This window comes from Phyllostomus hastatus, unplaced genomic scaffold, assembly GCF_019186645.2.
Source record: "Phyllostomus hastatus isolate PE091 unplaced genomic scaffold, TTU_PhHast_1.1 phas_scaffold_78, whole genome shotgun sequence".
Taxonomy (NCBI): Eukaryota; Metazoa; Chordata; class Mammalia; order Chiroptera; family Phyllostomidae; genus Phyllostomus; species Phyllostomus hastatus.
Window position 1 is genome coordinate 51,215,674 of NW_025334041.1, and position 27,476 is coordinate 51,243,149.

The 27,476-nt window shown below is 35.5% G+C and overlaps 1 protein-coding gene and 1 gene segment (V, D, J or C); one reads left to right on the forward strand and one right to left on the reverse strand.

Annotated features, from left to right (window-relative positions):
* The window catches only part of STARD3NL (STARD3 N-terminal like), a 182,603-nt gene that overhangs the window by 78,527 nt on the left and 76,600 nt on the right, over nt 1-27,476 (forward strand). The gene's annotated exons all lie outside the window — the stretch shown is intronic.
* LOC123811073 lies at nt 160-17,698 on the reverse strand. The segment is given in 4 exon segments: nt 160-746; nt 2,905-2,955; nt 7,024-7,356; nt 17,401-17,698. Coding segments are annotated over 3 exon segments (489 nt in total).

The window sequence follows — 27,476 nt, forward strand, 5'->3', positions numbered from 1 at the left end:
ATAGAAAGGATTCTAACTACAGTCCCAGGGAAGGAAACACAAGTGTAGTATTGACCACGATGACATTGCTGAATCTGATAGCTCATTTGCTATGTTCTCGCTTATCTGGGACTTTCATTAGATGTATAAAACTAAAGTAAACAGACAAAAGCAGACTTCTGAATTTTGAAAAAAATTTATTGTGGCTGTTATAGAAAACCAAATACAGAATATAAGGAGCCAAAGTGACAGCTTCTGGGTGCGTAAATGAAAAGCCTCAAGATAGGTCCCTGGATAAAGAGCCCTAAGGAATGGGATTAGGAACTACGTGCTGTCTGTACTCAGAAGGCATGATTATGTGGGTTTGCTAGAGGAGCTGATCGAGATTATGGGAAGCGTGGTGCTAAAGAGTGCCCTTAGGCCCTGCACCTGATTTATGGACAAACTGGTTGTTACAGAGAGAAATTATCTTTTGCCCAGTGGTTTGAAAAACATTATGCAATAATGATGTGATAGAAATGTGTGTGTGAACTGAAATAATCCAAACCCAGAAAGGAAGTCCAGCTACATCCTCAGCAGACATGTCCAGGGGAAAGAAGTAAAGAAAAATTGTGCCACCATCAGTTATGAACTCTTTCCATGACCACAGACTGTTGTTCTCCTAAACAGACAGAAGGAAATGATGGCAAAGTAGACCAGGCTCTTGAGGAGGAGGAGGATGTAGGTGTAGTAGGCGGAGGTATTGGTGAGCTGCAACCGCAGTATATCTAGGAGAAGTCATTTGATTAGTTCCATCTGTTCTTTGAAAGGATAGGAAATATTAATGGGAGGGGTTGTAATCATTTAGTTTATGACCTACATTGAGGTGACACCTCCGCACCACCAAACCCACAAATACACAAACATCTGCTACCACTACGACCTAAAGCAACAAGACAACTTACAATGTAGCTTGCAGACCATGTTACTTACAGCACTATAAATATTAAAAACTAAAATTACATTTTTAATGAGAGAGTCTAAAGAGAAAATATAATTTGTGGTAAATAACTTTTTTTCAATTCTTCACCACTACTCTGTCTCTAATTAATAGTAAAAGGTAATTAATGTTATTAATGTTCATTAACCACTAACCAAATCCCAAACACTGTGAGCTTTTTACTAGAAACTTTAATCTTATATAATTTTTATAGTAACCTATGAAATTATTATTTTAGTTCCCATTATAAAAATAAAAGGGTGACAGAGAAAGAAGAGATTTGACTGATCTCTTCTTGCAACTAAATGCATGATGTTATGCATTTAGTAAGTGCCAGAATCCAGATTTCAATCTCAACAACATGACTTCACAGAACACATTTTTAGTCCCTCTGTAATTGTGTATCTCCAAGGGCAATGAATAATACCCTGACATCAAGGGGTTAAGAGTTAATATAAAATTGGGTCGCTGATTTAGACGCATCTGAGTCATTGTATGTGCATGCAATATGATTCCAAGTAAGGATCGGGTCCTCGAACATATGGTGGTGGTCACCAGCAGGTGGCTGCAGGTTTTAGCAGAGGACATTATGTTAATGGGAAGAAAGTGGTTAATCCAAATGCTCTGAAACTTTAAGACATCACAGCTCTCTCACCTGTCTTTCCTGAGTATCCCTCATTGTGGCTATGACACTGTAGGGTAATTGCACTTAATATCTTTTAAGTTTTGCAAGAAATACATGATGTCAAGAAATAATTGATGACAGTGTGGTGGGCCTGACTGCTACTCAATAAACCACAAGGCCAAGTCCTTTCCTGTGGAAATTTCCCTTTGACAAGTTTTATCTCCACAGTGTCAGAACTCCAGAATCATTAGTACTTGGTGTTGAAAGGAACCTCAAGAGCAGATGTGCTCAGAAGTTCTTTGTGTTCACCAGGTAAGGTGTTAACTGAGGTCCACAGCCCCCTTGATATTGAAAATGGAGGAGAGCTCAGCAGAGCTAGAACCAATGCTTCTAGGGGCTTTCCTTGTACACATGTAGGGATAAAAGGCCAGAAAATTGTACATATTCTATGCCAGCTAATTGAGATACCCTATGCTGGACATTCCACATATGTGACTGTATCCCCAAAATAACTGGGTTTGGTGTAATTATTCCTGGTTGGCAGGTGAGGAAAGTATTTCAGAAAATGTAAGTACTCATATTCATGTCACTAGTAATTAAAAGAACTGGGGTTGAAGCCCAGTCAATGGCACTGGGAAGCCAGGCACTGCCCCCTACCACCATCCTTGCCATGCATCCATTGTGTCTCAGGATCTTGGCTTTGGGCTTTCTTGCTCTGTGACTTGACTCTCAGAGGAAGAATAGAGAACTGAGTAAGTGTATGAGCTCTTGATTCCTATGGCCTGGGTTAAAACCACAGATTTAGCTGCTTGGCTTGGTATAAGGGAGGTCATTTTATCTCATTGCTCTCATCTGTGAAATGGGAAAATTGTTTGTTCAAACTAATCTTAATCTTAATCTTAATCTTAATCTAATGTGTAAGACTATACTCCATAGTACTAAGAGAATTAAACAGTAATTTCAGGTTATTACTACTAGCAAGGACCAAAGACAAAAAAATCTAAAAGCAACTTGATATCACATGTTCCCTAGTCATTAGAAACAAAAGCCATACAAATGAATAAAGTCAGTGTTGAAATAATCCTGAGCATATCATGGGCACCCTGTAATTCACCGTCATCTCATGCTAAAAGCTAGCATTCATTGTGTTAAGATGACTATTAGGAAAGGATGGATTGGCTTAAAATAGCACTTGGTCTATTCTGCAAAATCCAGCCGTTCTCATTATGCCATGCTAAGCTCTAGAAGTTCAAAACTTATGTTGATCAGGAGGGAAAAATGCGATCGCATTACATAAAGGCAAATATATGCAGAAACTTACCACTTTTATCTTCCAGACAATCATCTACTTTAGGATTAATAGCAGCAACCTCTACAAGAAATGAGAGCAACTATTAATGATTTGTTTGTAATCATTACTTGACAGCTTGTGTCTGTGTGTATCCGGATAGACAGACAGCTAGATAGATGATAGATGATGATAGATGATGATAGATAGATAGATAGATAGATATAGAATCTGCCCACAGAGAGGAGAGAGCTGTTAAAAATATGAGTTCTCCCGTTCTAGGAAGAGATGTTCAGACTCCATGTAATTCAGTAAACTGAATTCACATATTGTGTTTCTGCACATGAAGATGCTGCTCATGAAGGATACATTCTTTCTTTTTTAATCATAACAGGAGCGTGCTATACAAGACTACCTGTTTCCTCCTGCATTCATTGCTCCTAGCACAGTGTCCACCACAAAGCAGCTGTTCAATAAATACTTGCTGAATGGAAAAAATAAACAGAAGAAGGAGCTGCTCTACAGTCTTCAGCACACACTGCTGACATGAACAGTTGCTTCCCAAATGAATTCATTTAATCATAGAATCCATAACAGAATCTTACATATTGGAAATAGTCTTGTTTAAGAAAATTTCCCATCTAAGCCATACCTTTCCCAAGCATGCGTATCCCCAGTGACCCTGCTCACACACATAATTTTCTGGACCTGTGGTCTTTGTGGACATGGCAACAATATTAATGAAGGCTAATGTCTGTTGAGTGATTATTACTGTGTGGCATAGTGTATGTTAAATGCTTCAGATGTATTATTTCATTTAATCTTTCAGTAACACTGAAGTGAGGTATATTTTGGACTCCAAATTACAGACAAGAAAATCAGGTGCTGAGAGTCATACCAGTGACGGCAGAGCCAGCATTCAAAGGATGGTAGTGGGAGAGTAATTGGAAGAGAACATGTGGAAAGTACCCTGTACAGCAATCCATAGAAATAGAAAATAATCCATAGAGACAACATAACTCTAAGATAGTGTACACTAAAACATCATCTCTTCCAGATATCTTAATTATACTTAGTAAATGACTGTTTTATTTCAGGAACTCAGCATTTCAGTGAAATACTGTCCAGGAATAAAAAGATAAACCAAGTCATATTTATAGTTTTTTGAATATATAAAACCTGAGATGAGAGTTGTATTTATCTACAATGTTTTTTTAAAAGGCAAATGTACATACAAAGACAAAATTTCTTTAAAAGTTCATCTACTGTTGGAGGAAAACAGTTGCAATGGTTGCTTTAGTTTATCCTTTTCTACTAAATGTGTTCTTGGCCATATGGATACAATCCCAGTATGTAATTCTATGTGCTCATGACATCTTTTCTTGGTGTGCACTAGAGAAATGGGTGTGAGGTATATAGGCTTTGGGGTGAATCCCAAGATTGAAAATGTCAGTGTAATCATATTTAGATGTTAAAATAGCTTCAAAAACTCACTCTACTGCTTCTTGAAATTCTCTTATTTTCCTTAGAGTGACTTTATTCATTAAAAGATAAATAAATAATGTCACCACCATGTATTGCTTGACATAAAAACAATAAATGATCAATTTTTCATAATAAAATCTGTGGGTATAACCTAATATTTTTTCCTAATCTGGTTGAAAACTTGAACAGATTAGTTTTGTGTCTCTTCAGAATAGCTTCATTGATTTGTGCTTCCATGTTATGGTTTTAGCTTTTGTCAAAAAAGAACAACAACAAACTTCCAAGCAACAGCATTAGAAATTTTCCATAGAATGATATTAACAGAAATGCCTGGGTTAGCTTTGTTCCATGTTTCAGAAATTAAGTGCCCAGTAAACACCTTATAAACTGGACCTTCTCTCCTTTAAGATAGTCACCCCTGATCACTAGAAAAATGAAAACATAATAGAACACTTAAGCCCAGTGATTATATTATACTTGTTTTGCATATTTGATCTCTGTTTCTTAGCTTTAGGAACAGAAAAATTAGGGCTGTTTTGGCAGTCTTTAGTTTTAGGAAAGAATATAAATAAATACTTATATGTGAATAAATACATTCATGTTACATTTTTGAAAGGAAGTATTTTCGGTGACGTAATTTCATTTGCTCTTCAGCACAGCCCCAGGAGAAAGCCCAGACCAGGTTTCAAACCCGGTTTGACTACTGGGGAAACTCAGGACTGAGAAGGAAAAGTTTACTTCCGAAATTCCAACTGGTAAACCACAGAGGTCTTAGCACACCTTGTTATGGACTTGTTCCCCACTGCTTAAAAGGCCTTGTTAACCACTGGGAACAGTACCAGCTGATTCCTTCCTATGGGCACTCTGGGGCCTTTGGTCTGATTTGTTAATACAGGACTTTAAGTTCTAGGAACTGGAAAGCATTATGCTAAGCGAAATAAGCCAGGCGGTGAAAGACAAATACCATATGATCTCACCTTTAACAGGAACCTAAAAGCAAAACAAACAAAATATAACCAAAGAGACTGAAATAGAGAACAGGCTGACAATGACCAGAGAGGAGAGGGGAGGGAATTTCAGGGGAAAAGAGGAAGGGTTTACAGAAATAAGTATAAAGGACACATGGACAAAAACTACAGGGGTGGAAATGAGAGAGAGATGGGGAGGGCTAGGGTGGATGGGCTGGGCTGGGTGGGAGTAAAAGGCAGAAAACTGTACTTGAACAACAATTAAAATACATTTTTTAAAAAAAGGAAAAAAAGACTTTAAGTTCTGAGTCTAGGGAGTTAGTTCCCAGACCACTGCTGGGGCTACAGCACATTCAGCGCTCTGCCCACACTGTCTAAATATGTATGAAATCTGAATCAAAGGCCTTCCTTTGGGACAACATGCCTGAGTCTCAAGTGGCCCTGAATGTTTAGGGAAAGAGGATATTCTCTTCACTGTGTGCATCCTTCTCAGGACAGTAATTCATCCTAGTGTATTCATCACAGGCTCCCTGGCCTGACTCCCATTACAACTGCACTGCCTGGGTGTTTCCAGTGGCAAGAATTACGTGCTCATTATGCAGGATGGAAATCTGTTTCTACACATCAGCCTCACCCAATCTTTAATTATGAAATTTATCTACTGTGGTGTATGTAATACAAACCTGAAAAACCTAGGACCACACAAAAACTGCAAGGCTCAAGTATCCTGTTTTTGTTGAAGCTTGATTCAACTCCCTCAGAAGGATACCACCTGTTGCCTAACAATTCATTGATTATACTTTGAGTATAGCAGCACTGAAGTGACTGGGACTTTGTAGCTGAGGATAAAATGCATGAAAGATATATAATTCCTCTTATTTTCTGGTCAAGTAAGATCATCAAAAGTGGAATCTGCTCTGGCTGGTGTGGCTCAATGGGTTGAGTGGCAGCCTGCAAGCTGAAAGGTTGCTAGTTCTATTCCCATTCAGGGCACATGCTTGGGTTGTGGGCCAGGTCCCCAGTAGGGAGCATGCCACAGGCAACTACACATAGATTTTTCTCTCTCTTTCTCCCTCCCTCTCCCTCTCTAAAAATAAATAAAGAAAACATTTTTAAGTGAAATCTCTTTTTGAGCAGTTGTTGTGTGATAAACTGCTAGGTGCTTTCATGTATGCTGCTTCATTTAAGCCACAGAGCAACCCTAAAAATCATCATGTGCCCTGGCTGGCGTAGCTCAGTGGATTGAGTGCGGACTGAGAACCAAAGTGTTGCAGGTTCGATTCCTAGTCAGGGCACATGCCTGGGTTGCAGGCCACGGCCCCCAGCAACTGCACATTGATCTCGATCTCTCTCTCTCTCTCTCTCTCTCTCTCTCTCTCTCTCTCTCTCTCTCTCTCTCTCTCCCTTCCCTCTCTAAAAATAAATAAACAAAATCTTTTAAAAAAATCATCATGTGACTTTAATATTTGGATGATAAATCTGAGGCTGAGAGGAGTAAAATGATCTAATTCCTTACCATGTTCCAAAGCCTGTAATATTTTGATTCTGTGGTAAAATAACAGGATATTTTGCTACTGTTAATTGTAGCAACATTTAAGAAAGATTTAGATATACCTTTTTTATTAATATTTGACAGACACTTGGGACAGTCACTCTGGGAACAGAAGTGTTCTGGGAAATGATATGTGTATGCACATACCTTTATTTATTGAAGGAAAAAGAATCTCTTGATCAACTCCTCTTTTATTATTCTCATGTTTGACGATACATTTGTGTTCTTTATCCATTGATTTTGCAGTCACGGTCAGCCAGCTGAATTTCATGTATGTGTCCTTAGTCTTCATGGTATTTCCCTGCTGGGATGCCAGAATTGCATTGCCATCCTTTTCCTTCCAATATACCTTAATAACATCGGGGAAAAATTTCTCAAGGAGACAAAGATATGTCCCAGCCTTATGAAGATTTATTTCAGCAACTGAAGGAAGAAAAATCATGGGCTTAGGAGCAATATCTGATGAATCAAGGCTTCTCTCTGTGGGGTGAAGCGAAGAAGTAGTTAAGTATTAGAAATACAAAGGATTGTGTGGTGTGGAACAATCTGGCATATAGTAAAAGGAAGAAAAGCTGCCATTGGATTAGTGCTTATAATGGCTTTTCATCCACGATATATTGTAATGTATTTATTATTGTTCTTATTTTCAGAGGGGAAAAGAGGTTATGTAACTCCTCCAAAGTCATAGCTATTAAATGGCACAGTGTGAATTACATCTTGACCTTTGCTCCTTTTCCACATGCTAAAATGGGGTATGACTTTTAACAGCTCCAACATTTCTGAATTTACTGATTTGTTTTAATGTCTTTGATACTATCACAGATGGGAGGTGGATGATAGGAATAAAGGAAAAGACCTGGAGGAAACTTAGATTATTTCTCTTTAGATGAGAATGTTTAGTGACTTATAAAGTGCAAGGGGAAAAAAACAGACACAGAAACAGTATGATGATTGCCAGAGGGAAAGCGGTTGGGGTGGTAGAAGAGGGTAAAGGGAGGTTTAGTGGTGATGGAAGGAGACTTGAGTTTGGGTGGTGAACGTATGATACAATATACAGATGAAGTATTATAGAATTGTACACCTGAAACCTGTATAATTTTATTGACCAGTATCTCCCCAATAAGTTCAACAAAATAAAAAAAATAAGAAGTACTTATCTCTCCCCGGGAATTTTGTAACATAAGCTCTCTTTGGCCACATAATTCTCGAGTTCTGCAACTCTGTGGAAACTCACTCTCCATTCAACTAATTCTGGAATGCAACATATTATCTTTTTTCCATTAAAATAAATGCCTGGAGGAAATTTTTTATTTTTTCTAAACAATACACCATCACTTATTTTAATGAGACTCTATTTCAAGTTATTCTTTTAGCTTCAAATATGAATCCCATGTCCAGCTCTGAAGTAACAGAATTCCTAATTGATTTCTAATTTTATATAACATCTTATTTTTACATTTGAACCACTCCAAAATTTTTGGGACAGTGTTTAAAACTGCACCTTCAAATTATTTATGACTCCTTGAATTTAGAAGCAAAATAGCAATATTTTCAAAACTGCTATTAACATTTTTATTGATTATTTTCAGAAACATTTATACTAATCTAAGGAGTAAATGCCCTTAACAGAACTTCATTTGGCCTAAAAAGATTCACCAAAAGCATGTTTTATTTTGAATTTCACTTGAAGATTAAACATGACTATTATACCATACTTTAAATACACCATATTTTGGCCCTGTGTGTCTCCCCTAAAATTTATATCTACCTTATCTGGCTCCTGAGGTAATTTTAGAGCTCGATCATTTTCTTTATTTTTTTCTGCCAAATAAAACACATACATAATTGGAGCAATGTGAAAACTTACAGTTCTAAAGTTTTTGCAAATATAATGTAAAATATATAATTAAACATCATATATTTATAAAGGCATGTCCCATGATCCCTGGAATGTCACTTGCTTATACATTTATTATTAATCTAATGTTTGAAATTATAAATATTAGAACCCTTTCCAATTTGATTCTAATTAAAATACAAATTCCTTACTATATTTTCTTTGGGCTAGGTTGGAGTTAGTTCAGCAATTCAATGGGTAATTTTTTAAGAAAATAAGAATTGGATTTGTCATTTGAGAAGAAAAGCAAAAAAATTCTTCAGTATATCTGCCTGTGGAGCAAAGCTCCTGATTTTTATACTAAATCAGTAAGCAAACAATGTTGAGTTTTCTTTTATCATGTTGAAAATATAATTAAGTTATAATGTACTTATTTTAATTTTATGTATCTTGCTTTTAGTGTAATAGCATTTTATTGATTATAGTAGTAAGATTTGTTTTGTATATTTCTCCAACCATGTACTTTGCTTTTATTTTAAAAACTTATTCTGTAAATAATATTAATTGTACATTATAATTACAATTTAGTCTCTAGTCAATATATTAAAAATAACTTTTTTCTTCATAGTAATACTTGTGACTCATTATACTAAAGAAATTGAAAATCAAATGACAAACTTGTAATACTTCTGTGTAGTAGCACAGTATTCTCATTGCCTGTCCCTTTTCCTTTGCTAGATTCTTTGTATGTTATTCTTTTCAAGATAAAATGAGTCTTGAACTTTCATACCTTTCTCCATGCAATAGTTAACTGAGTATTAATAGTGTACTTGGTTATACATGGTTAGTACTTATATCTGGATAATTGCATTGCATGTTTCCTGTTTAAACACTTTTTAAATTCATTAAAAATGTTTTTATAGTCAAACCCTTTTTATGATGCATAAATTAGAAACAAGATAAAAATTAAATAAGCTTTCTAATACATTTCTATAAAGTCATTTGTATAATGAAATAAGATACTCGAGTTAAATTGCCTGAGTTGTTTATATTTATTCAGACATAGCAGCTAGAATTCTATTTAAATTTACCAAATTTTACATTAATGTCAACTGCATTTTCAATAGAAATTATGGTATTTCAAACCTACATATTAATATTTTCCTCATTTTTTTCTTGTCAATATCTTTCATCAAATAAGTAGTTATAGCTATTTTATTTATTTATGAATTTCAGTTGTGAAATTTCTAACTATATTTGATTGACTTTACATAGTGACCATTTTCTGTATGATTTTAAGCTTTTTAAAATCAATATGAGCATAAAGCTCAAACATTGACTATGATATTTGAAACCAATAAATGATGGTGTTAGAAATAATATCATTTAAGATAAAAGATTAAGATTTAAAGCACATAAGCCAGCAATAAAAATTAAAAACAAACACGTTAATAACCTTTTTTTTTTTGCCAAGGGTAAGAACAGTGGTGGAAAAGATAAACCAATACCTCCAGACTAATTTTTTCATGAGTCGTTAGAAGTACAGCTGAATTCGCTGAGGAATTTCTGCTCTGTCAATGTTATTGGATGCAAACAACTCTTCATACTGGATACAATTCTCCTTTACATTTCAGTTGAAGGAACGGATTATGTGCAAGTACTTCATTCACACCATCTCAGTTCTCATACAAAACCTCTGGATGCACACTTATCCCATTTTATGAATTACGAAATTGAGGCCACAGAATAACTGCCCAAGTTCATGTAAGCAGTAAGTGGTGGAGCCAGAGCTCCATGTGTCCCTGACTCCAAAGCCCAGGCTCTTTCACAACATCATTGCACCATCAGAAATGGAAATGTGTCAACTCTCAAAACTGACCTATGGTTTGGGCCAAATCCTTCCATGATAATTCCATACATTATTCATGAACATTTTGTATAAGTCCATATGTACACAAAAGCAAACCCAGCTATGATAATTAGACAAAGTTGTCTATGTGTGCCTGTTAGGATTTGTTTTACAATCTCTCCTATGATTTCTACATCTAAGCCCCATCACATTCCTGTGTTATTTAAATATTCTTACTGTTATTCCAATTTAACTGTTTCTTGTCTTCCCTCTATTATTTTGAAAAAATGCATTCTTCTGATACCTACCTGTGACAACAAGTTTTGTTCCATCACCAAAGAGTTTTCTATCGTATTTCCACAGTGATTCACCCAGTATCAAAAACTTTAGACTAATTTAGCTTCTCTGAGTTTTTCAAGTTCTAGTGGAACTATGATGGTTTGCAAATCAAGGGATCAGTGTTCTGCTTCTGGTTCATTTTGCTCATAACAAGTTCTGTGACGGAGCTAATAAAAATAATGTTTTGCTGCTTTATTTTTCTGAAAACAATGATTTGAGTGTAAATCAACTCAATATCACTACTATTGAGAGCAAAATGAAACAAGATTTGAAAAGCAATTTGATTAAAATTACTATGAAAATAAGAGATTATAATAATTATTAGTCATTTGCCAGTGATGACTTTATGCTCCATCTAACTCTTTAATCTCATGGGACCAAACTTTGCCCTTACCAGTAGGAATTCATCACTTTGGAATTGTAGCTAAATCCCTGGCAATGTATTCCACTTTGCTCTAATATGCCTGCAATTCTCAAAGCCATCACCATGGGAAAGATGCCTTTCACATGCTTTTTTGACACACAATCATTTGTCTTGTCTTACCTACATTTCCAGTGTTAACAGTAATTAAAGCGAACACTGGCTAAAGTTTAATAGTATGCAGTCAGTATACACAGCTGCTTCACTTGTGTTGTCCAAAACAAATAGCTCTTTCCCTAATCAACAAACAGCACAATCTATTTGCATTCCAAGCTTTCACCAAAAATTTCAGCCTCAAACTAACATCTTTCCAGCTCATACTAAAAGTTCAGCTGGAAGCCCCTGGCAGTGGCCTTCAAGCCAGAATGACAAGAGAAATGGCAGGACACCTTTCCTCAGATTTTTCTGTTGTCTTGTTAGACTGCTAAAATGTTACCTGCCTGATGTTATCTGCTAAAGATCACCATCTGTGAATGACATCAAATGCTATAATGCCTGTAGCATTGATGCAATGGCAGTGTAAATGGGTTTGATTAAAGACCATTTCTTCCATTTTATACGATGGGCATTGAAGACAGTATTCACTTTACTTTCCTCCTAATGGACTCATGCATTGAAATCATTTTCTAATTATATAGTAAAATAACTGAAAATTTAGAATGCTTCATTTTATCAATTAATAAAAAGTATGTGCTCCACTACAGTTTTTGCTACATTTTTTAAGTTCACATTTGAAAATTTGTGGAAAAAACTAACATAATTTCCTATCTTTGAGTGTAAAATTTTACCCCATGCTTTAAGCTAGATAATTAATTACAGTTCTCTTTTCTTCTGCTTTCTGTAGTACTTTTGATCTTCTATTCTTATTTCATGGTCTGACTGCAGCTTTGATTTAGGTCTTCTCAAACAGATTTTAGAAAAAGGCAATTTCAATAAATGACAAGTAGTTTGTTTCTTTTTCTGCCCATGGGGTTGATAGTTTAATAAGGTCTAACTCAAAGATGACATGAGGGACGAAAGGACATGTTTGTAAATCCTTGCTCTGTGATGTAGATGCAAAATGTGTGGAATTCAAACAAACTGAATGTAGCAGAACATAAGGCGAGGCTTTCCTCCCCAGAATTATCCCTCACAAAGCAGGGGCTGCCTTATATTTCAGTTCTTGTGCAACCTCTCATAGTGAAAGATGTTCTTCCAATATTGTGCTCTGATTTAAAAATATACTACTTAGACAAGTTATCAAACTAAATCAATTTTTTAAAATTTATTTTAAAAGCAATACTAGTTGTAGAACTAGCATTGATTGATAATAAACAATAAAGAAATTCAACATGGATTTGATATATTACTAGAGACTAAAGCCTCTATAGTTTATGCTTACATTATACTATATAGAATAACAGAATAAGTGAAAAAAAGTCATTTTCTCTCATTTTGAAATAGTAATTGTTTCTTCAGATTAAATTTCCAGTGACATCATTATAAAGGGATTCTAAAACACTCAGTAACTTAGAAGTTGCTCAAATGTAGATGTTTTACATGCATGAGAAGAGTCTGAATAAAATTTTTAATGAAATATGAGGGCAAAAAATCACCTGATATTTGTATTGATATAATTTGTATTGATATTTCTCACTTGATATTATATATTCCAAGTGAGTTATGATATAATTATTAACTTTATAGCTATAATCTGATTAAGAAACTAAATGTTATAATTGGATGTTTTACTTTAATATACTATGATACTATAAATTGATATATGCAAGTTGCAACCCCCCTTTTTTACTTCTAGAATATTTCTACTGAAAAATGAGAGATCACCTTATATTTGAGATAATGTTTATCATATTCTAATCATTTTTAGAAGCATGTAACAATTAGTCTTAGAAATTGAAAGCATTTTGCAGATACTGACCATTTGTTCTAAAGCAACCTGCAGACTAGATAAAATTAGTGTATTTAACTGTGCTCCTGATTTCACAAAGAACTCCAATTGGTGGTAATCTGAATTCTGGAGAACTGACATATTTTATCACTGACCATGCCCCAACATTTGTGGTAGGTAATTTCCATATTTAATTTCATTTAATCCTCACAACATCCACTTCAGATACTTGTTGCATATGTCAAATGAGTGGAAAGCAATATATCAAAATAGTACAAGTGATGTGTACTATTAAATTTTAGTTTATATTTTATTTAAAAATTTTTAATCATTTAAAAAATATTCAAAATATTTTAACAACTTAAAATATTTTACATACAATTTTATATTTGTTTCAGGTGTACAACATAGTTATTAGACATTTATATAATCTACAAAGTGATCGCCCTGATAAATCTGGTAACGACCTGACAACATACATAGGCATTACAATATTACTGACTATATTCCCCATGCTGTACTTCACATACTCACGAAAACTTGTAGAGAATTTTTTATATTTTTTGATTGTTGCTCAAGTACAGTTGTTCCCATGTTCCCCCCACTACTCCTCCCAGCCCCACCCATTTCCACCTCCCACCCTCAATCTTACACCCCTTTGGCTTTGTCCATGTGTCCTTTATACATATTCCTTGATGACCCTTCCCCCTTTTACCCTGTTGTCCCCTCCACCCTCCCCTTCCCATCTGGTTACTGTCAGTTTGTTTTTTATTTCAATATCTCTGGTTATATTTTGCTTGCTTGTTTGTATTGTTGATTAGGTTCCACTTATAAGAGATCAAGAGCCAAACAGAGGATATACCTGGAAGCAAGATTTCAACAGACTCAAAAGAAAAATATTTTCTTTTTCTTACTTAGCTTTTGTATTTTCCAATTTTTCCATGATAGGCATGTACCATGTTTATAATTTTAATAAAGCAAAAAACACTGAATAAAAATTTATTTGCTAAAGAATGATTTTATAGAAATTGACAGATCCAGAGTCAAAGTCTGTGAGTTGCCCTACCTCACACTCCCCTAAAAACATTTTTCAGGACCCTCATGAATTATATCTGTCACCATTATTTAATTTGACTGCCACAATTTACACTGAGTATGTCAAAAGTTGGAAAAAAAGAGGACCAGAAAAAGTTGCTTTTCAATTTCATATGATCACAACCACTACAAAAGCCAAATATGTCCTTTCTTTTTTCCAATGCTTTATTAACTTTGTGAAAGTTCTTTGAAAAGTCTTTGAAAAACCTTCATTTGAATGAATCTGGTAGGCTAAAACATGCTTATGAAATGTACTCCTGCATTCAAACAGATAAGATTCATTTTTAAGGCTAATGAAGAATGAACAAATTTGCTGGACTGTATTTAGAATAAAACAAATCCAGTTTATGACATTCTTAACACAGTTAAATATTTTGACATTAATTATCCTCTGATCAAATGACAATTGTAGCAATTTTTTTCCAATATTTTCCTTTGGTTATTTTTGGTATCAAGTAAATAAATTATATAAGTGTCTTTAAAACCCTTTTAACATAAATATACCAAATGGACTGAATATCTCCACTATTTAGGTTCCCAGAGCTATTCTTACTAATTAATTCCTTATTAATGTTGCTCATGCTAGGTCAGGAGAAAATTGCCTCCCAAAATCTGGATGGAGTCATTAGCCTCTCTGGAGATCACCATGATATGCAATGAAACTGGGACTGAACCCAACAATTCTGAGCCCACACCTGGACCCAGCTGGCAGCATCTGCATTACCTGCTTCACCTCCCTATCTTAGCTGAAGAATTTAAGGAAAATTTACCTGTAACAATGAGCTGTGTGCCAGGATCAAATACTTTGATTCCCCTGACTCCATTTGCCCACTAACTGAAAAGCTTTTTATAGAAACATCCCTTTGTACCTGTTATAAAGTTGTGCACATATTTTTCATTAGTTACATAAACATATAAAATTGACCCTGTAACATTAAACAAAGATGAAGCTCAATAAAAAGCACATCAGACATAAATGCAGTCCAGAACTAAAGAACTGGCCCCTCTCTGCCTGGACACCTTGGGTTATGTCCTTTTACCTTTTCTCACCATTTTTCTTGAATCTTCTACCTCTCCTGCCTTAAAGAGTTTTCACGTGTAATTTATTTTTGCCTAGAGTATAATTTAGAGTTAATATTTCTTAAATTTTCAAAGAGAAACAACAACAGAAATAATATATTAGAGTATTTAATAAATATATTTCAAGAGAAACAACAACAGAAATAATATATTAGAGTATTTAATAAATACATTTCAATATGTCTTACAGATATTTGTTATTTATATGTATCAAGATTAAGAGGTGGGTATCTGGATTGATTTTAAAGTAACTTCTTTCTAGAATCCACTTCACACTGATAGACCAATGAGTTGTTACAGATGTAAATTCTTAATGATCGTCTACTGAGCTATTTAATGCTAAAAGACTGCTCCTTTGGACTTCTTACCCTTACAGTAAGAAGTTTCCAGGGCATTTACTACACCTGCTGTGCTGTTTATCAGATGCTATAGTTCAGTTCCGTATTTCTGCAGCTGTCCCTTCCTGAGTGGAAAGGCAGCACTGAGTTATGCAATTTAATTAGTAGTGCAATTTAGTACAACTGATTTAATTATTTTACCAGTTATAATATTTCTAGTAAATTTGATACCAATATAGAAAGAAGATCGAGTGGAATGATGTCAAAATGACTTTGCATTTTATCTAAATGCCACAATAATCATATTTTAAATATTTAATAAGTGCACATTCAACATGACTTGATCTTTTGGGAAGAGAGAGGGGTGGCATAATTAAAAGCAGAAGCATGGTTTTCATGCAATTTGTAGTGACACAAATTATGAGCTATTACCAATTAAGTAATCAATTAAAGAGTCCATTCAACAGTCAGAAGGGTAAACATTCAGAAAAAAATGACAATATTTCTAGTATCATACAGTGGCCCCAACCATGTACTTTGGAGCAGACAAGTTTCTACTGAATTCTAAACTTTGCCATTGAAACTTGTCATATGACCTGAGGCAATTAACCAAAATTCTCTGAGTGTCAGTTTTCTTATCTATGAAATGGGAATAAGATGATCCCTGCACAGGGCTACTGAAGAATTAGATAAGGCAATAAAACTATTTATCATGGTGTCTGGCCTTCAGTAAATACTGGCTAATAGTATTCTCTTTAATGATATGGTTTGAGGCCATTTTATTAAATTCTTCCACAAAACACAACATATGTATTTTATAAGCAATAATTGCTACATAAATTAAGAAAGGAAACAACTCATGAACCCAAGACCTTCTGCATCTCTGATAACCACAGGTGAAAGAACATGGGGCCTAATCAACCTAGAATCTAGAATACTTACACACTAGACTAGAAGCTTTTTGAGGGTTAGGACTATGTCTTTTTCATTCCTTTATCTCCAGCATTCAGAACAGAAACTTGCCTCCTCTAAATGTTTGCTGACACAATGAACAAACAAATAAGGATATAAAACAATGTAAACTCTTTTCATAGATTGTGGAGCTGAAATGGTTTATTGAGTTGATAATTCCATTAAACTGGTCCATCTTTACTCAATATAACAAGACTAATGGTAGCATACATTGGGATGTTCTTTACTCATTCACTATAAGAATTAAGTATTTGCATGGCTGTTAGGGGTGAGGTAAAAAGCAAACAATTTATGAAATTATTCAGAAAATGAAGCACTATGTTTTATCTCAAAATATAGGGAAGAGATCATTAATAAACGTGTCTCTCAATTAAAATAGTGCCTACAAGAAATGTATCTTAAACACATGACCTGTACCAATGGTTTACTGACATGGTACTCCACATATTTTAATTTCTAGCCCAAGTCTACCCTTCTTTGTGTATGCAATTCTAAGAAAAGAATTTCAATCTTTTTACAAGCAGAGAAGGAAATAAACCATTTACAAAGTAGTTTTGTTCCCATATACAGTGACTAGTAGCTGCAAAATTGCTGTTCATATGCTGAGGCTGAGAAAGTGGCAGTCAGAGCAGGGTGACCCTAAACTGTTTTTATCTAAATAGCATCTATCAGTTTTGCAAAAACAGGAAAAAGAAAGTTACTTACCGTGGGGGATTACTATGAGCTTAGTCCCTTCTGCAAATATCTTGATCCATCCTGAGTGATCACACTGGTTACAACTCCTACAAAAATATCACCATTTTCCTAAGCTTCATGTTTTGACCAGCATTGCAAAAAAAAAAAAAAAGCCAAAGCCATTAGATCTTTTGGGTTCCTTTGGAAGCCCTTAAATATAGGCTTATGTTTTTCTTATATAAATTGACCCAAATGTCTGTTTTCTATCAAGGCAGTAATTATTGAAAAGAAATGATAGAAAATGAAAAGAATAAAAGCAGGAAAAGAAGACACAAAGCCTGATTGGTCAACCACAACTTTTCTAAATTACCAGGAAATGTATTCAGAGAATTAAGACTTTTTTTTTTTTACTTCCAGCTGTTCAATTGTGTGAACCTTCTCAGAGATTGCATCAAAAGGAAAGGCCCTTCCTTCTGTCCTCATGATCATCAGATATGCTCCTTTAGCAGTTTGGGAATGTGATTCTGAAAGGAGGAAAGTCCCCACTAACTGAAAAAGCAAATTTGCCAACACAAACATGCTTGATAAATGTGAATAAATTTCATTTTTAATAAAGCCACATTTATCATTTGACATTGTGACAATCCACCAGGCCATTGAAAATGAGAAAATTATTTCTTGGTGACATTACTATTCCTGGAATAAAGAAGAAATATGTATAATTCTATCTCCTGTGAAGATGTCTTATTTAAGCTAAAATTTAAAAACAGAGTCCAGTTCTACGATATGTTCACAGAATGATCTTCTTGGAAGTTGTTCTGTAATCTTGTGCCTCTTATCTTGGATCGGGGAAAACAAATCAGGAGAAGCTGCTGAGTGCTCCTGGGCATACAGATGATTTGTCCATCTGCCAGAACCCAGAGAGGACAGGCCCTGGTGACTCCCATGTGCACATCAGATCCAGGTCCAAACCTGGATCCCATGAGCAAACTTTGCCCCTGTCCCTGAGAATGAAGCTGTGATGTGGTCCTGGTGGGAAACTGTGCATTGACAGTACAACCTAAACCCAACACAATGGGAGAGGACGTGGGAGTATTTTTTATCTGAGAATTTCAAGTTATTATTACTTAGAGCTATCAAATACATTTTGCAACTATTGTAGATATAAATAATGCCCACCCAATTTCTTTCTAATAAATTGTCCTCTTTATTTCTTTATTCTAAGACCACAGCAAAATTATCTGGAGCTTTAAGAGTTGTCTGTATTTCATGATCTATGATGAATTTAAGTGATAAAATGCAACAGAGTAAGCAGGAGTTACAAAATCTGTTATTAAATTTGTAAGAAAAGATGAGAACTATATGAAGAAACAGTATATGATTTTACTAATGGACTTAAAAGAAAACCTGAAAAAATGATAGATACACCATATTCATAAAGAAAAAGCAAATTAGCATAAAAATTATGCTAATCCTTCCTAAATTTTAATATAAAATTAACTGTAATTACAATAAGAATTACATTTTATATTTGTTCTATGATGTAGAGTTAGGGCGGGTAAGATAATTTGATCTTAAATGTTATTTTGGAGAATAAATATCAAATAATTAAAAATAATTTTTGTAAGATATTAGTGAATAAACATTGGGCACTTACTACAAAGCCACTGATATAACATGATAATGGTGTAGAATATGAAACAAAACAGAAATTCTCTACAAAATGTTCCAAGTATATGTTGATATTAAAATATCATATGGAATATTAAAATTGTATGGATATGATAGATTATTTAAAACCCGACTTTGCACTATTGATGATCTGCTTTGAAAATGAAAATGGCTCTCTACCTCATATCCTATAAAATAGCTTCCAAGTAGATTAGCATTTAAATTAGAAAGTACCTGGAGATATGAGCTAGAAAGAACAAGTAGGAGACTCTTTGTGTCCATTGTTAGAGGAGCTTTCCATGGAAAGTGGATAAGAGATACTTTTACTTTACAGTTAATTTTTAAGAAAGAGAAAATTAATGGCAGTGAGGTAAGTGGGAGCAGAGCCCACTTCCCCCTGTGCCCAGCTGGAACACCTAGCCGATCTTCTGAAGAACAGAGTGAACAGCCAGTGGAATCTCTGTTTAGATGAAGTTTGGAGGCCAAAAATTACATAGGACATTGAAAATCAGACAATGAGGAGATTGTGCTGGGAAGGTAAGGTCCCTGGGATCTGCAGAGTCCTAGGCTACTCTGGTCCCAGGTCTGGTGCCAGCTGCTGTGGTTGGTGGTGGCAGCAGGATCTTTGGAGGAAAGCCAGATCAACAGATCCGTCCCCTACCGAAGCTTGAAGACAGTAGGGCACCAGGAGAGACCTGGATGCTTGAAGTCACTGGGGGGAATAACGACGAACTGGGAGACACACAGAGGTAGTGTTCACCTACTGGGACTGCAGTCTAGGGCTAGGTCATTACCAGAGAAACTGGGGAGCTGGGTGACACCTGGAGAAGGCAGAAGAGTTGGGCCATGTAGGACCCTAACCTGGATAGTCTCCAGTGTGAAAAGCCAGGCACTTGTTAAGAACAGTGGGCATAAACAAGAAGATTTTACTCAAAAAAAAAAAAGGTTCTCAGCTGCTATTTAAGGAACTCTGGCACAGCGACTGGCCAGCAAAGAAGAAGGAGTAGGAGCATCTTAGGAACAGTTCAGAGGAGGGCAGCAGGGCTCAGGGAGTTAGCAGTCCCCAGAGAGGCTTAACTTAGTAGGGGAACTGAACTGGCCTGAAGAGACTGAGAGTGTGCAGCACCCAGACCAGCAAAGAGGAAGGAGGTGGGATCTGAGTTGCCCCTAATCAGTGCAACTCATTCGTGACACAACTGGTGGATTAAAGGCATTGTCTTGGTGCAGATGGACAGTGGGGGCCAAGAACCATGCAGAGGGCCTGTGCTGGAAGCTGGACAACAGTGAATATTATGGCCCAGACCTGGCCCCCATCCCCTAAAAATGACAGGAAGGGAGAAAAGCAAAGCCCAGCCCCTCTCTGCCTGGGCATCCAGGAAGACCAACAGAACTTGCATGGTGGATTTAAAGTCAGCAGGAGGCTTTTCTTTTCTTTTTTCTTTCCTCCCCCCCCACCCACCCAATGCAAAACAATAAGACGTGGAGCAGTCAAAGGGACAGAGACAGAACCAGAGGGGGAGCACAAGGCTAACCCTGACACTGAGATAAATTTCACTCTGCTATCCTATAGAACTCACATTTTATTGTTTATTTGTATTATTATTTTTCATTATTTTTATTTCTTTTATTTTATCAGTATTTCTTATTTCTCTTCTTTCTGTTTAGTTTTCTTCATTTTGTTTGTTTATTTATTGCATTGTTTAACCAGTTTTCCTTGTTCTCTCTTTCATATTGTATTATAATTTTCCTTCCTTCACTTCATTTGTGTTCCCATAACACACTACTCTTGGTCATGTACTTTCTATTTTCGTTATTCAGATCATATATTTCTTGTCATATTATTGTTGTTCCAGTATTATTGTGAATAATTGTTGTTCAATATAATTGTAAATACTACACAGCACCCCTCCCTGGTCTTAGCCCATTTCACTGTCTTCCAAAGCTTTATTACTGTTGTGGTTAACTCTATTATTTCATACACTATGCCTATTTTCTATCCTTTACTCTCACTACAGCTCATCATCTAACTTTGCACAAGCTCTCTGTTTTCTGAATTCAGCTCATAATCATCCTCCCTTTTAACAAGAGTCTTATCTCTCTTTCACATTTTATTAAAAGTGGTAAGTTGGGTGAAATATTCACAGTTAACATAATACATATCCAAAGGATCCCCTGTCTCTTCTATACTTGTTGGTACTTTAAATGCCATAGAATACTCTCCTGCTGTCTTAATCCATTTTGCCCTCCTCCTGCCACTGCTCACATACAAAATTAGTTGGGAGTTGTGAACACCAATATATCTGGTGGAGGAGAGAACCCACCAACAAAGGAAACAACAACAGGTAAAAAAATGAGTATAATAAGAGAGCTCAAACAAACAGAAGAAAGGGCAAACCTAGAGCATCCAGAAAAAGAGATAAAAAATACCACACCACTAACTCCCATAGAACCTGTACCATAGAAGTTCACCCTACAAGGATAGCTGGCAAAGTAGAACATCAGGAAGTGCAGAAACAAACAAAAAAAAGAGTCACTTAAAATGAGGAGACAAAAAAAGAACCTGCAATCAAAATGAATGGAAGACTCCCCACTAAAAGAACTAAATGAAATGGCGGTAAGCAAAATATCAGGTATAGAATTCAAAAGCATCGTTATATGGATGTTCAGGGAACTAACAGATACTGCAAGGAACTGAGTGAGAACTATAACAGTATGAAAGAGGAAATAGAAACTATAAACAAAAACCAGGAAGAAATGAAAAATACAATTTTTGAAATAAAAAGTATGCTGTGAGGAATTACAAGCAGGCTGGATGAGGCAGAGGACTGAATTAGTGAGCTAGAAGACAAGGTAGAAAAAAAACACCAAGGCAGAGCAGCTGCATGAAAAAAGACTCAAAATATATGAAGATAGCTTAAGGGAACTCAAAGAAAACATGAAATGCAACAACATTCAAATCACAGGAATACCAGAAGGAGAATAAAGGAATAAGTGATAGAAATGCTGTTTGATGAAATAATGACAGGAAAGTTTCTGAATCTGGAGAGGGGAAAAACCACACAAGTTCAGGAAGCACAGAGGATCCCAATCAAGATGAACCCAAAGAAGCCTACTCCAAGATGCATCATAATTAAAATCCTAAGTTTTAAAGACAATGAGAGAATCTTAAAAGCAGCAGCAAGGGAGAAACAAGAAGTAACATAAAAAGGGGTTCCAATGAGGCTACAGCTGCTTTCTTAACAGAAACGCTTCAAGGAGGGAGAGGATGGTAAGAAATATTCCAAGTAATGAAAAATAAAGGACTGCAAGCAAGACTATTCTACCCAGTGAGGCTCTCAATTAAAATGGAAAGAGAAATAAGGATTTCCCCAGAAAAAAGAAGGCTCAAAGGATACACCTCCACCAAACCAGCACTACAAGATATGCTAAAGGGACTGCTATAAGAAGAAGAAGGAAAAGAGTGAGAAAGAGAGGAACACAGGTACAAAAGGGGAAATGAATAAATACCTATCAATAATAACCTTAAATGTTAATGGATTAAATGCTCCAATCAAAAGACATGGGGTAGTTGAATGGATAAGAAAGCATGACCCATGTATATGCTGCCTACAAAAGACCCAACTGAGAAAAAAAAGAACTACACAGATTGAAAGTCAAGGGTTAGAAAACAATATTCTAAATGGACAAGAAAACAAAGTAGGAATATCAATACTTATGTCAGACAAAATAGACTTCAGAACAAAAGCCATAAAAAAGACACTTCATAATACTCAAGGGAAGAATACTTCAAGAATACTTCAAGAATATAAACATTGTAAACATATATGCACCCAACAGAGGAGCACCCAAATATATAAGAAAAATCTTGGAGGACTTCAAGAAAGATATTGACAGCAACACACTTACACTAGGGTATTTTAACACTCCACTGTCAAAAATGGATAGATCTTCCAAACAAAATATCTTCAAGGATATTGTGGCATTGAACAATGCCCTAGATCCAATGTACTTAACAGATATATATATCTAGGGTATATATATCCTTTCATGCCAAAGAAGCAAAGTACACATTCTTTTCAAATGCACATAGAACATTTTCAAAGATAGACCACATGTTAGGACACAAAACCAGCCTAATCAAATTTAAGAAAATTTAAATCATATCAACATTTTCTCATACTACAGTGGACTGAAACTAGAAACCAACTCAAGGAAAAAAACTCAAGAACACTCAAATTCAGGGAGATTGAGTAGCATGCTATTAAACAGTGACTTTGGGTTAATGGGTTACCCAATGACAATAACCCTGTGACAATGGGTTAATGATGAGATCAAGGAAGAAATAAAACTTTCTGGAAACAAATGAAAATGAACACACAACAGTCCAAAACTTATAGACCACAACAAAAGCAGTCTTAAGAGGAAAGTTTATAGTGATACAGGCCTGCCTAAAAGAGATAGAGACATTTCAAATAAGGAACCTAACCCCACATATACAAGAACTGGAGGAACAAAAACAAAGAAAGCCCAGAGCAAGTAGAAGGAAAAAAAGAACCAAGATCAGAGCAGAATTAAACAACATAAAGACTAAAACAACATCCAAAGGATCAATATATCTAGGAGCTGGTTCTTTGAAAAGATAAAGAAAATTGACAAGCCTTTAAGCAGATTTATCAAAGAAAAAAGAGAGAGGATTCAAATAAACAAAACCAAAAATGAAAGAGGAGAGATTACAACTGAAAACACAGAGATGCAAAGGATTGTAAGAAATTACTATGAACAACTATATGCCAAAAAATTTGAAAACCTGGGTGAAATGGACAAGTTTCTAGAAAAAAATATAATCTCTAAAAACTGAATGAAGAAGAAACAGAAATCTTGAACAGACCAATAACAGCTGATGAAATTGAAGCAATAATCAAAAAATTCTTGGCAGACAAAAGCCCTGGACCAGATGGTTTCACAGGAGAATTTTATAAAACATTTAAGGAAGAGGAACATTTAAGGAACCCTTATCCTTCTCAGACTATTCCCCCCCCCCGCCCCCCCTCCAAAAAAAAAATAACAAGAAGAGGGAAGACTCTAAAACTCTTTTTATGAAGCAAGCATCACCCTAATTCCAAATCTAGATAAAAATGCAACAAAGAAAGAAAACTATCAGCCAATATTGCTAATGAATATGATGCCAAAACCCTTAACAAAATGTTGGCGAACTGCATCCAGCAATACATTAAAAAGATCATACACCATGATCAAGTAGGATTCATCCCACGGGTGCAAGGATGGTACAACATTCTCAAGTCAATAAACATAATACATCACATAAACAAAAGGAAAGACAAAAATCACATGATCATATCAATAGATGCAGAAAAAGCATTTTATACAGTACAGCACCCATGTATAACAAAAGCACTCAGCAAAGTAGAAATAGAGGGAGCATTCCTCAACATGATAAAGGCCGTATATGAGAAACCTACACCCAGCTTCATACTAAATGAGCAAAATTAAAAGCTTTCCCACTAAGATTAGAAACAAGAAAAGGTTGTCCACTTTCACTACTTCTATTTAACATAGTATTGGAAGTCCTAGCCATAGTGGTCAGACAAGAAAGAAAAATAAAAGGCATCCAAATTGGGAAGGAGGAAGCAAAACTGTTTGTGTTTACAGATGATATGACAGTACACCTAGATAACTCTATAGACTCCACCCCAGAACTATTCGCCCTAATAAGCATATTTGGTAAAAGATCAGGATTCAAAGTCAATATTTGGAAATCAAAGGCATTTCAGCCATGGCTGGTATGAATACATGGATTAAGCATTGGCCTGAAAACCAAAGGGCCACTAGGTTCATCCTCAGTCAGGGGCACATGCCTGGGTTTCAGGCCAGGTCCCCAGTGTATGGTACATGAGAGGCAGCCACACATTGATGTTTTTCTCCCTCTCTTTCTTCCACCCTTCCCCTGTGTCTAAAAATAAATAAATAAAATCTTAAAAAAAGAAATCAAAGGCATTTTTATAGTCCAATAATGAAATATCAGAATCAGAAATCAGGAAAAAAATCCCATTTACTATGGCAACAAGAAAAACAAAATACCTAGGAGTAAACCTTACCAAGGAGGTGAAAGACCTATACTCAGACAACTACATGACACTGAGGAAAGAAATCAAGGAAGACAAAAATAAATGGAAGCATATACCATATTCATGGGTTAGAAGAGTCAACATCATCAAAATGTCCATATTACTCAAAGCAATTTAACATAATCCATATTAAAATACTGACATATTTCACAGACATAGAACAAATATTTCAAAAATTTATATGGAACCATACATGACCCTGAATAGCCACAACAATTTTGAGAAAGAAGAACAAAGTAGGAGGGATCACAATACCTGATATCAAACTATATTACAAAGCCACTGTAATCAACACAGTATGGTGCTGGCATAAGAACAGACACAAAGATCAATGGAACAGAATAGAGAACCCAGAAATAAACCCACACCTTTATGGTTAATTAATATCTGTGTAAGGAGGCAAGAGCATACAATGGAGTAAAGACAGTCTCTTCAATAAATGGTGATGGAAGAACTGGACTAATACATGCAGCAAAGAAAAAGGTAGACCACCAACTCACATACACTGGAACAAACTCAAAATGGTTAAAAGACTGAAATATAAATCATAATGTCATAAAATTTCTAGAGGCACTAAATTCCAAAGGCAGTAAAGTTTCAGATATCTTGCATAACAATATTTTTGCCCATGTTTCCCAGTACAAGGGTCATTCAGAAAAAAATAAACAAATGGGACTACATCAAATTAAAAAGGTTCTGCACTGCTAAAGAAACTATCATCAGAATGAAAAGGGAACCCACTGTGTGGGAGAACATATATGCCAATGATACATCAAATAAGTGTTTAATTTCCAAATTATGTAAAGAACTTATAGTTCTCCAAACCAGGACACAAACAATCCAATTAAAAAAATGGTCAAAGGACCACAATAGATACTTCTCCAAGGAGGACAATGAGATGGCCCATAGACATGTGAAAAAATCCTCAAAATCACTAATCATAAGAGAGGTGCAAATTAAAACCACAATGAGCTATCACCTCACTCCTGTAAAAATGGCTATAATTTAATAAACCATCAAACAATAAGAACTGGTGAAGATGCAGAGAAAAAGGGATCCTAATTCACTGTTGGGAATGCAAACTGGTGAAGCCACTGTGGAAAACAGTGTGGAGTTTCCTCAAAAAATTATAAATGGAACTGCCTTCTGAACCAGAGTTTGATACCACTTGTGGGAATATATACAAATAATCCCAAAACACCAATTCAGAAGAATATATGCAACCCTATGTTCATAGCAGCACTATTTCCATTTACTAAGAGATCTGTAAACAGCCTAAGTTCTGGTCAGAAGATGAGTGGGTAAAAGAGCTTTGGTTATTTACACAATGGATACTAGAGAGCAGTAAAAATGAACGAACTCTTACCTTTTGTGACAGTATAGGTGAACCTGTAGACTTTTATGCTAGATGAAATAAGCCAGTCAGTGGAAGACAAACACAATATGCTATCACTTATATGTGACATGTAATGAACAAAGTAAACTAACAAACAAACTAGAATCAGGGGCATAGAAACAGGCAACAGACTGAGATCTATAAAAGGGGAGGGGTAATGGGGACTGGTTTAAAGAAGGCAAAAAGATTTGCCAAATAACATGTATGTATGACCCATGGAAATGGACAATGGTGTGGGGATTGCCTGAGGGAGTGAGGGGCTGGGTGGAGGTGACAAAAGAGGGGAAATGGGGACAACTGTAATGGCATAAATAAAATATTTGCTAAAATGTTATGAAGACACATTTCATGTTTTATTTAAGGATGTGGTGACCATCTTGAAAAAAACTAAAATTTATACATCTTTTCCTCATTGGTTTATCTTCTAGAAATTTTAATGTCTTTTAATTGTTTTAATTTTTTATAAAGATTATTTTATCTTTTTTTAAGATTTTATTTATTTATTTTTAGAGAGGGAAAGGAGGGAGAAAGAGAGAGAGAGAGAAACATCAATGTGTGGTTGCTGGGGGCCGTGGCCTGGCCTGCAATCTAGGCATGTGCCCTGACTGGGAATCAAACCTGCGACACTTTGGTTCGCAGCCTGCGCTCAATCCACTGAGCTACGCCAGCCAGGGCCTATAGAAATTTTAATGTCTTTTAATTAAATCTGGTACATGAGTAAGTTACAAAAGTTTCAGAAGAAAGGTGGCCAAAAGGCTATTTAAAGCAAAATAAACATATTGTTTGACTTGTACAAGAGATAAAATCACTACTGTCTGTGAGCCACTAGCTTTCACAGTATGACATAATTTTGATTTTACCTATGACTTACATCATATCAGATATGTTTCCAT